The 12488-nt window shown below is 40.3% G+C and overlaps 1 protein-coding gene across 1 annotated transcript in view; it reads left to right on the forward strand.

The window, feature by feature from the left end:
- Window positions 1–11521, forward strand: part of LOC110525417 (GDNF family receptor alpha-2) — a 65864-nt gene extending 54343 nt beyond the window's left edge. The window contains exons 6-9 of the mRNA XM_021605496.2: window positions 960–1100; window positions 3513–3679; window positions 6762–6812; window positions 9790–11521. Of these exons, the coding sequence (XP_021461171.1) occupies window positions 960–1100; window positions 3513–3679; window positions 6762–6812; window positions 9790–9930 (500 nt within the window). The 3' untranslated portion in view covers window positions 9931–11521. The remainder of the gene's footprint in view (window positions 1–959; window positions 1101–3512; window positions 3680–6761; window positions 6813–9789) is intronic.
- The last annotated feature ends 967 nt before the right edge of the window (window positions 11522–12488 follow it).

The following is a 12488-nucleotide window of genomic DNA, read 5'->3' on the forward strand; positions in this document are numbered from 1 at the left end:
CACGGCACAACCCAAGGGGGGGGGGGCGCCAACCCAGACAGGATGACCACATCAGTGAATCAACCCACTCAGGTGACGCACCCCCTCCAGGGACGGCATGAGAGAGCCCCAGTAAGCCAGTGACTCAGCCCCTGTAATAGGGTTAGAGGCAGAGAATCCCAGTGGAAAGAGGGGAACCGGCCAGGCAGAGACAGCAAGGGCGGTTCGTTGCTCCAGAGCCTTTCCGTTCACCTTCCCACTCCTGGGCCAGACTACACTCAATCATATTACCCACTGAAGAGATGAGTCTTCAGTAAAGACTTAAAGGTTGAGGCCGAGTTTGGGTCTCTGACATGGGTAGGCAGACCTTTCCATAAAAAGCAAGCATTGTCCGGCTTGGACTTGTTAGGCCGTCATTGTAAATAAGAATTAGTTCTTAACTGACTTGCTTAGTTAATTAAAGGTTAAATAAATAAGTAAATAAACAGACATTCCATTACCCTTGCTAGTGCTTCTGGACTACACAGTATGAGGTGTCTTTCCACAAATAAAGCACTCCTCTCCTGAAGGCATTATCGGACAGAATTGCTGTTTTTGGTTCCATCTTTCTAAACTAATATGACTAGCTCATTCCAGATGGACACTCCACGTCTGAAACAAGAATCAATCAGCATACTACTGTTAGCTGGCTTCATCTTACCTCTGCCTCCATGGTACAATAGTCCCTGTTGCCATGAGTAACATACTGTAAGCGTTACTCTTTATAGTAAATGTAGTCCATTATTATCCATTAGTGGCCTGTGAATGATCTGTAACTGTAGTGTTACTCTTTATAGTAAATATAGTCCATTATTATCCATTAGTGGCCTGTGAATGATCTGTAACTGTAGTGTTACTCTTTATAGTAAATATAGTCCATTATTATCCATTGGTGGCCTGTGAATGATCTGCAACTGTAGCGTTATTCTCATCTTTTATAGGGACAGATATGACTCCCAATTACGTGGACGCCAGTTTCACCAACTGGACTGTCTCCCCATGGTGCACCTGTAAAGGAAGTGGGAACCAGGAAGAGGAGTGTCAGAGCTTTCTGAAGGACTTCACAGAGAACATGTGCTTGAGTGAGTCACACTTGCATTTAAAAAACAAATTGTAACACATACAAGACCACCACTGATTTGATTTGAAAATAACCACCGTTCAAATCGGCAGTGTGTTTCCCTCGAAACTGAAAGTGAACTGTCACATCTGATGTATTTTAATTGTTCTGAGTTAGATTTCAGATTTGGGGTCTGTGTTTTGTTTTTTTAAAGGCGATGTCTCGCAGCACTCTGAGGTGTGTGGTGTATGGGTAATATTGACTGGCTGGTCTTGTAGCAGTTATTTCATTCATATTAGATCAATGGTCCTTTCTTTCCACAGCTCATTGTTAGAATCAATTTCTAAGTCTGATAACAAACCAACCAAACCTCTTTGACCACTTATTGTGTTTGGTTTGAAATAACAAGATACCTCTAAAGCCAGTACACCTCAATACCCCAACATTTGGATACAAATTGTTCTACAGATTATGGGATAAGGCCATTATTTTCATGTCATTTCCACATTTTACGTTAGATATTAGTGTTTATCAGTCTATGAAAAAAATATAATCTAATGAAAAAACTTGTCATGGGAATGCGAAAGAATAGGAAAAGCATCCTAACGGCACAATTTAGTAGTCAAATGTCAGGGGTACCGCCTCACCATTATGATATACCATACAATGTCATCAGAATTACAAGATACCATTGCTTTTAACATGTTCCATTGTGTGGATAATGCTTTCAGACCATTTCAATAGATTGCCATGGTGCACTTTTAGCTGAGTCTGCAAGATGAGGGATGAGGCTTGTTGTTGAGGAGGCGTCTTGGAAAATAATACAACATGCAGCATCTCCTCTTTGCATTCAAAAGGAACTGGAGAAGATAAAGTGAAATAGATTAAGCGTTGCTCTTATACACTAAGTGGGGGGACATAACAGTCCACAGAGACGGTACGTATTATGTAAAATTAGATAACAAGCTAATCGTAGTCAGCCTCCTCCCTGCAGGCAATAGCAATAGGGTTAAAACAACGTATCTGAAGTCATTAAAAAATTGAATTGCTGTCGGCAGTGAGCTTAATGTCTCGGTGGAACATTTGGGTGCAGTAAAGCATCCGCTGAAGGAGCCCTCTAGCCAACTTTGGTGATTTATATTTTTATTCCACCAGCACCTCTCTGGGTGATCTTACCACCCCGGCAAGCAGATGCATGAAAACAACACTCTTCTCTTGACTTGACCAGCATCTTATTACAGACCTTAAGATACTTTACTAGGCTTTCAGAAATCACAAGCATTATATTCTTCACAGATTTGCCATTCCTCCTAGATTTGTATTGTAACCGACCCAAGGCCAAGATATCCGAGCACCCATGGAATGTCTTCTGAAGTCAATATGTCTTTACAACATGCTGTGTGTGTACAGTATGTGTGCATGTGTGTCAGGTGAGTTTGAGGGCGTGTGTGTCGGGGGGCGCGTGGGTGTGTGTGTGGGGGGGTGTGTGTGGGGGTGTATGAGTTGGGGTGCGTGTGGGGGTGTATGTGTCGGGGTGTGCGTGAGTGTGTGTGTGTCGGGGTGCGCGTGAGGGTGTATGTGTCGGGGTAAGGGTGTATGTGTCGGTGTGTGTGTGATGTTGTATGTGTCGGGGTATGTGTGCAGTTTTTGCTTTGTCTGAGAATGTTCTGAGTCTGATCAGTCACAAATCTATTCAAAGTCATCTTTGTGTGGTGACCTTATAATGGAGGTGGTTGCCAAGCAATTACACGGTTTGCTTTCTTTCTGCCTGAACAGAAATAAACACGTGTTCTGTTAAAATGGACAAGCAGAATGAAAAGGTACTTTGTCCTGGTTTACCCCCACCCATCAGAAAAGCTGACTGGAGATGTATTTGTCTCCCTCCCCCTGAAAGTATTTTGTGTTCATTCATTTGCTTTTAAAAGACTCCATCTCATGGGGTGCCTTTCTGCTGGACATTACTGACAAACAAACACAGGAGTAGTAGGTCATGTTGTTGTTGTAAATTGATAAAAAAAAAGGTTCAAGTGAGTTCCCTTATGAGTCAAGGGCTTTGGCCATGGTGTCTGTGGATGAACATCCTGCATGTGGCTGATATTTTCTCTCCGCTCTAAGATGTTATCCAAAATGATACGGTGAAAATCAGATGATGTAGAGAGATGTAGGTAAGCTCCAATAAAAAACTAAGCCAGCTAAATACTTAGCTTTGGCACTCTCAAAAAAACAAAGTTAAGCTAAATAGTCAACTGACAAAACACTGTTACCTTGCTTGTTAAGGAACTGCACATGGACTAACTGACCAAAAAATAGGTTGATCAACGCCCACACCCAAAATTGGGCAAAGGACCAAAAAGTTGACTTAGAGCTGACTGTTAGCTGCCCCAACACTGGGAAGACAGTCAAGACAAATTACTTTATCTCTTTGTCCCCACAGGAAATGCAATTCAAGCATTTGGTTATGGAACAGACAGTCTCTCCCACAAAGCTGAGTCTGTCCCATCGACCCCCTCCATGAAGCCTGGATTAGAGACCTCAATCAGCACCTCAGAGCCTCTAGATAACCCCAATGATGTCCAGCCTGAGGATGAGGCCAACGGGACGGTAAATTACCAGCTACTATGGCACCTGCTGCCACATTCCAATTACCAGGGTCATGTTCATTATTAGGGCATGCAACAGAAAACGTTTAAAAGCATTTTGTAACTGAAAACGAATGAATGTTTTTTAATGGACAATACCAGGATGTCTCTCCCTGTTCAGTAAAAATAAATCCTTTAGGTGCCTAATGAACGTGACCCATTTATCACCTTGCTATAGATTCAATGAAAACTGGTAAACATGGGTATATTCAGTGGGGTGAAATATTTTGAATGTTGCAGATATTTCATAGAGCTGACAATAATTGCTGTTCTACATTAAACAGAATCATGTCAGTCATATTTGCTGTGGAGTATATAAATCCAAATGTGCGCATGAAGATGTTTTTGACCTATCCCATAGACCCAGTTACTGTGTTTGATCGAATTCTGAATTGGGACCTTGGTACGGCTTTAAACAAGAAAAGTAATTGGTTTTATTACATGAGTTATATAGGGATATTTATAATTCCATGTTTCATGCATGGCTGAGAAACAACATAGTTTTGGCATCATTATTATATATGGAAAGACTCCTATAAAGATGTTGAATGCTGAGCAATTTAAGTCTTTCACATCCATTAAATGGTCATCTCTTACACTGTTCTGTACATAACCCACATTGTGATAAAGACAGCAAATTAATACCTTAAAAATGGTGTGAGGGAGAGAATGAATGAATAAGCCACACCGATAACATTAACAGTAGGAGGTAGAGGGGAGCGGTTGAATTGCTTTCTCCAAAGGTTCTGTATGTATGTCAGTATTGATGCACCGCTCTGTGCCTCTCTCGCTGCAGTGCAATGCTTAATTTATTGTAAAAATGGTAATTAGGAAACAATAAGACGTGTGATTACTCAAGCAGGAAGTTTATAATTAGAGAGGGAGCCGGTGGGGACATTTTGGGTGGCCCTTCATTCTGCAGCAACTATGCTTGGCAATTAAAACTTGTCAAACTTCCATCGTAGATTAGCTGGGGGAATGCTGATATGACTCCTCTTGGAAAAAGACTGGCTGTCTCGCCTTGTAAATCTCATGTGTGCGCAGGACCACACGCATGCTGGTGTCCAGTTAGTGGAATTGTTATGCAAAGGAAATTGCGTAATCTGCTATCTGTTTGATGTCTGGACAGGCTTTCCCAGACATTTGATAAGTAATCTGAAGTTTTGATTGATAAATGAGGCCCGTGGAGAATTACACCCAATTGGGCTGTGCTGCTCAAGCTTAATTCCCTCTCAAGTCAATTTCCCTGTATTCGGTATCACCAGTAACAGGTCAATTGTGCTATGTGAGTTTGTTGACTTGTAAAGCTTTATTCTTCCTTTAATAATGTTAGCTATGGCCTAATGTCCTGGAAATTCTAGCTTATTCAGTCAATAACTATGTGCTCAAAATGTGTTCTCAAAAGATCGAAGGAGAGGAGATATCTAGGTGACATATCACTTTGTCTTATCGCTGTTAACAACTTCTGTATTTTCAACCCTCTGGAAAGTTTCAGGAAGTGAAACTGTTGAGGGCTGTTGAATGTATGAGGGAATGAATAATGTGGATAAGATGCCATTTTCCCTACCAATCAGGATTTCAATTAATTCAGTGGACAGGCCTTAAGAGTGGTGCTAACATTTATTAATGGAGAGGTTTGGGAAGAAGCATTTCACTAAATGAAACGTAATTTAGTTTAGTAAAATAATTCCATTTAGCCTACAAGAGGAAGTAGGATAAGCAAAAAAAACATTTCCCATTGAACATGTTATTATATTATATGAATTACTATATTGATTCTACTAACGTTCTCTACTTCTGTATTTTTCCACAACAGTTTTGTAAGCGTTTCAGTGTGTTCAGATCTATTTAAGAATCCATTGTGCCGTAACCATTGGGATAAATGTGTGGTCCAATAGTTGTAAATACTATGTTGGTGCAGCCTTTGCATAGATATGTGCGAGCACTTTAACACGACCTGAAAATACCAACTCTGTCGTTGCCCTAGTCATTGCTCACTGCCTGGCGGTGCTGTGTGTAGAATAGAGCCCCTAATGTCACTGCCATTTCAGCTGTTTGTAAATGGGGATCAAAAGGTGTTTTAAATGTTCCGTTGTAATTGTCTGCCTATGTACAAGTGACTCAGAAAATGACAAACTCACTATGATGTCTTTGTAGCACTCACGGAATGGGAGTTCCACATATTGTTTTTCTGTGTCTATGTTCCTGCAGAAACCGGATTGTAATTTAAATGACACATCTTAACAGGTTTTTTAATCAGGAAAATAATGCCTTTTTGTATTCTTTTTGGATAGTCGTGTTATGTAAGTGGACCATTGTATAAGTGAGAATTAGCCCCCTCTTCAGAGTCAATTTCAGCTTTTGTGCCCTTGACGGTACAGTACATTGTGTTGATTTTCAACTCAATTGAATGTAATTGATTGTGGACCAACCCTGGGTTACCTAATAACCAGCCCTGAAAAACACATCTGAACATTACTGTTCGACAAAGCTCTGATCAATTGTAAAACGTACTCCTGCTACATGTTTAGCTACTTTTTCAAAACAAAATGAATAATATCCTGTTATCCCCAAAAACATGTTGTGTGTGGCTGTGTGAGTATCTGTGTGTGCATGCGTGTGTGCGTGCATGTCTATGTGTGTGTGTAAAAATATTGGCTGCAGACAAAGATCTGGACCGATGTCAACAGACTGCTGCCACACATCACTGCACCTGCTAATTAATTGGCTTTTAGTTGCGGATGTGTTTGCTGCATTGTCAAGCAAAGATTGCTTTTTTGGCAACTGTCGTTTAACCATTTCTCTGTACAGTCACACATTTGAAACCAAGCTCTTCCTTAATAAATACAACCTTTCTTTTCACCTAAAGCCCACACAAAAACATCTCTCAGTGCTTATATAACTTGACCATTTACTATTTATTATTATTATTGTATTTTTCTAAAACAGTTTGGCCATGTTGTGTTGCCTTGTTTTGTATATACTGCTGTTAGAACATGAGGAGTTGGAAGATAACATCTGACCATGTTTTTCTCTGTGTACAGGGAAATGTACCAAAGTGGAATCTCTCAAAAGGCTACATTGGTGGAGATGAGGTAAGTAAGGAGGGAATATTTCATGTTTCTGTTGATGTGCTATGGTTTTGCAGGGGGAAATGGCGCCTCTGTAAACCGAGGAAGCTGCACTTACAGAGCCTTCATTAAGTATTCACACCCCTTGACTTATTCCACATTTTGTTGTGTTACAGACATACTTTTTTTTTGTCACCGTTCTACACACAATACCCCATAATGTTGAAGTGAAATTATGTTTTTCAAAATCTTTACAAATGAAAACTCTCTAGTCAGTAAGGGGGAAAGGGGGATACCAAGTCAGTTGTAGTGCTGAATGCATTCAACTGAAATGTGTCTTCTGCATTTAACCCAACCCCTCTGAATCTGAGAGGTGCGGGGGGCTGCCATAATCGACATCCACGTCTTCGGTGCCCAGGGAACAGTGGGTTAACTGCCTTGCTCAGGGGCTGAACGACAGATTTTTACCTTGTCAGCTTGGGGATTAGATCCAGCAACCTTTCAGTTACTGGTCCTTGAACCACTCGTATTCAATCCTTTTGTTATAGCAAACCTAAATCAGCTCAGGAGTAAAAATGTGCTTAACAAGACAGATAATAAGTTGCATTGACCAGGGAGGTAAAAAAAAAAGAAGCAGACATTGAATTTGCCTTTGATCATGGTGAAGTTATTAATTACACTTTGATTGGTATATCAATACACCCAGTCACCACAAAGATACAGGCATCCTTCCTAACTCAGTTACCGGAGAGGAAGGAAACCGCTCAGGGATTTCACCATGAGGCCAATGGTGACTTTAAAACAGTTACAGAGTTTAATGGCTGTGGTAGGAGAAAACTGAGGATGGATCAACAACATTGTAGTTACTCCACAATACTAACGTATTTGAGTGAAAAAAAGGAAGCCTGTACAGAATAAAACTATTCCAAAACATGCATCCTGTTTGAAACAAGGCACTCAAGTAATACTGCAAAAATATTGGCAAAGCAATTCACTTTTTGTCTTGAATACCAAGTGTTATATTTGGGGCAAATCCATTACAACACATTACTGAGTACCACTCTCCATATTTTCAAGCATAGTGGTGGCTGCATCATGTTATGGGTATGGTTGTAATAAGGGATGCACGATATATCGGTAAGCATAGCGAAATCGGCCGATATTAGCTGAAAATTCCAACATCGGCATCAGCCCAATGTCTAGTTTACCGCCGATGTGCAAAACCGATGTCAAAGCTGATGTGCATACCTATATAACGTAGGTAGATGACGTGCGTACCTATATAACGTAGGTAGATGACGTGCATACCTATATAACGTAGGTAGATGACGTGCATACCTATATAACGTAGGTAGATGACGTGCATACCTATATAACGTAGGTAGATGACGTAATGACGCGGCAAAAAATATAGAGCTACACGTGCAACACAGCATTCCTAACCTAGCCCACAATGTCTGCTGTGTGGATCGAGCAGTCAACAAATTGAGCAGTCATTTGAAAGAGTAAGAAAATGTCAGCAAGACAACTCAAAGGCGTAATCCATTAACACCAAAATAAGGGAATTCATTGCCCTTTGACAATCAGCCATTCTCTGTCGTGGATGATGTTGGCTTTCGCTGACTGGTCGAGCACCTCGAGCCCTGGTACAGTACACACTACCAACTAGGCTCTATTTCCACTACCAAGTAGACACTATCATCCCTAGTTGTAATTGTTAAGGACTGGCTAGTGTTTTTGGATAAAAATAAACAGAATAGAGCTAAGCACAGTCCTTGAGGAAAACCTGGCTCAGTTTGCTTTCCACCAAACACTGGGAGATAATTTCACCTTTCAGCAGGACAATAACCTAAAACAGTAATAACCTAAAACAGGCAAAATCTACACTGGAGATGGTTACCAAGAAGACAGTGACTGTTCCTGAGTTGCCGAGTTACAGTTTTGACTTAAATCTACTTGAAAATCTATGGCAAGACCTGAAAATGGTTGTCTAGCAATGATCAACAACCAATTTGACAGAGCTTGAAGAATTTAGAAAATAATAAATGGGCAACTTTAACTCAATCCAGGTATGGAAAGCTCTTAGAGACTTACCCAGAAAGACCAGGGGTGTGAATACGTGAATATGAGTCAGGGGTGTGAATACTTAAGTTTAAATTAGAGACTGTATTTCTGTATTTGACTTTCTATAAATTTGCCAACATTTCTAAAAACATGTTTTCCCTTTGTCATTATGGGATATTGTGTGTAGATGGGTGAGAAAAAAAATGATTGAATCCATTTTGAATTCAGGCTGTAACACAACTAAATGTGAAATATATCAAGGGGTATGAATACTTTCTGATGGCACTGTACTTGAAGGCAAAAGGTTTGCTACAGTAGGTGTTGCAGGAATGAGAGCAAATTGAAAACACATTCAAAATGCTTACAATGTTATGGAAAAGCACATAATAAGGCCATAGTAGAATGGGCATTACTGAGTAACTCTCTGGGGTGTACAATATCTAGAACATGTTGCTTCTATACTTTCTTCTAATGTACTGTACAACATACTGTAGTTGCCTTTCACATTGCCTGCTGTTGTCCATGGTGAAATGACTGAATGTCCTGTCTTCACGTAGCGATGTGACTAATATTGTACAGAAATAAACATATCCAAATAGCTAAGAAGCAGATTAGTAACCCATATGTGCTATGCCTGTACTATAGCTTGTGCTTTCCTTGAAACTAATGGTTAAAACGTTTAAGCTGGCGTTACCTAAAGGGGATTGAGAAGGAAGCCTTAGCTCTGCACTGTGCCAATACATGGAAAAGCAGAGAGTGCACCCAAAAGACTGCAAAAACAGTCTCTTTCAACATATTTCATATGTGCCACAAATGTGTTCATGTTTTTATTCACTTGGAGTGGCTGTGGTTCAGTGTTTTACCCGTTCTGTATAAAACACAACACTTGGATTCACTGAGTCATTGCTAACCTTTCCACATGTTGTCCTCCACTCAGGCTTTACTGGAGCCCAGCAGTGGTTACGATGGCCTGACCAGACCCAAGGGTCCTCCTGAAGACGGGTCACCCTGTGTCTGTGCCAGTGTCTGGGCGCTGCTGCTCAGCCTGACCGCCGCCGTGGCCAACTATGCCCTATAAACCTCCCCGTGGGTTGTCGGTGACCAACAAGCTGATCCCCAACACAGATGCTTGTTCGAGGATGTTTTTTTCTTTCTCCCAGGCATTGTCATGCTATTTCAAAAAGGAGAGGCAGAGAGAACACAATCTGAGATAAACTGAAATATTATTTATTTGATGTAACATTTTGGGTTTTGAGGACCACTATGATCAAGAAAATGGCTTATGGACCCTTATCGTGGTGAAGCCTCAGTGGCCGTTGGCAGTGGCTGTCTTCCCATCAGTAACACTGACAAAGACTCAAAGTATCATGTCAAAGACTTCTGCACTGCTGTCATGACAAAGAGGAGAGCGAGAAAGACAGAGCGAGAGAGTGAAAGAGAGAGAGCGTGAGAGATGGAAATGGAAAGAGAGAGAGGAGAGAGAGCTATGCTGTCTGTCACGCGTTTTCCTCTTGAAACAGTGCTTGCCTTTTTAAAGGGACAAACCTCAAACTTTGTTTCCATTACTTGCAGACACAGAAGAATTATGATATTTGTGTCTTTTCAAAAGTGTAAGGCCTAGATTCAATCAGATCAAGCATTAACCAGTGATAGCATAGCTGTGGTTTTGGCCATGTTGGAGGTAGAACTGCGTTAGAGCTCTTGTGATCATGGTCACGAAGTCACATATGTCCCACATATGTCCCACTCACGTTAGAAGTTCAGAACGAGAAAGTGTAGGCTATATAGATATATTTACTCTCAAATTGAAAATCATTAAACTAAATACTGAGGATTTCTATCAGCCTAATGAAGATGTAAATTACATCTCACATTCCAGTGTTCCAACTTATAAACAAGGCTGCATGTGATTTATATTAACGTGACTCTGTGCAGCCAATGGCAATGACAGCTGTAACACAGTTCCACCTCTGACACCATCAAAACATCAGCCATGCGGATGTCGGCTGAAGCGGATCTGATTGAATCGGCCCTAAATTAAAATTCAACTCAGTGTATCCATGTTGGTATAGTAACGGTGAACATTATCTATTTTTTCAGCAGACAAAAAAATGAAACACAATGTTAACTGGTTCTTATTGTTGATAATGAGTTAGAGTAAATATCCACACCGTCTGTGTATATAACAAACTGTTTTCTTTCAATCAACCAATATAAAATAAACTCGTTTCTTTCAATTAACCTGTATAAAATAAACTGCTTTCTTTCAATCGACCTGTAAAAAATAAACTTTTCTTTCAATGAACCTGTATAAAAATAAACTGTTTTCTTTCAATTAACCAATTTTACCTATTGGTTTTACCTTATGGTCAAGGCGATATGACAGCACTGTATTGTTGAGTACGCAGAACAAATTTTGAGGGCAAAGTTGGCACTGTCTATTTTATTTATTTTTTATTTATTTTTATTTCACCTTTATTTAACCAGGTAGGCAAGTTGAGAACAAGTTCTCATTTACAATTGCGACCTATGAAGAAAAAAGTTGCCAATGATACTGGTTGTATGCCTTTGTTATTTGTATTTATTTTTGTCTATACAGGTTCAGATCATAGTCAAATATAATGTATAGAGGGATGAAATTAAATTAGCTCCATTTGCTTGGAAAGTCATTGCCTGAGTGTATTGTAGTGTCCTTTGTACAGTGCAAATACATGTGGCCTTACCTATTGTACCACATTCTCCAGCTCATGGGATATTGCAACACATAGTGACGCTTTACCAAAGGAATCATTCAAATGGATTTATGTCGAAACAACACAAGCCATCAGATCAATATTTGACTACATAAATGCCTGGGATTGAACCCTTCTGTTTCCATTGGACTGTTCCAACAGAGGTGTCTATAAATACTCTCAGTTTATTGCTGCTGCACATTCTGCTGTGTTGAGTTTTTTCCCCAATGAATCTTTTTTTTGGATTGGTCAGTTTGTAGCTGAGTCTTGCAAATGACATCATGACGCGCGGTCTATAATTGATTACAATATTGGCTCTGGCCTCCTATGAAGCCAATCAAATGCATGAGATAAATTAAGAGTTTTGTCATGTAGTAATGTAAATATATAACTGATCACAATTCACCCCTCACACAGTGTAGGTCCGGGTAAAAGGGTAAATTGGGGTTTCAGCATTTCTTATACAGTTAACTTAAATTTATGCTGAAAGATTCACACAAAACTAAACAATTTAGAAAATTATTACTGCAAACATGACCACTCAATAGAAGTGAAGACTGAAAACCCTGAAAACAAAGACTGCACACAAAGTAGTTCCAAACAATAAATACATCACGTGTGGCAGCTTAAATAAGGAGAGAGGCGGAGAACTCGAAGATGGGATGTCATGGTTACCTGTGTGTATGAGTGTATAAGTGATTGAAAGAGTGAGAAGGAAAGTTGTGTGAGAGGCAAAATTGTGCTTGTGTGTGTGTGCATGTGTGTTTGTGTGCATGTCTGTGTGTGCGAGATCTCAAAGCAGGAATGTGCTAGAGGTGCGGTTTTATAAAGATGCGGCTGGAGTCCGGGGTGGGGGGGGGGGGGGGGGGGCACGGGAAAATAAGAAAGCGGCAGGTTGGTGTGC

This window comes from Oncorhynchus mykiss, chromosome 6, assembly GCF_013265735.2.
Source record: "Oncorhynchus mykiss isolate Arlee chromosome 6, USDA_OmykA_1.1, whole genome shotgun sequence".
Lineage (NCBI taxonomy): Eukaryota > Metazoa > Chordata > Actinopteri > Salmoniformes > Salmonidae > Oncorhynchus > Oncorhynchus mykiss.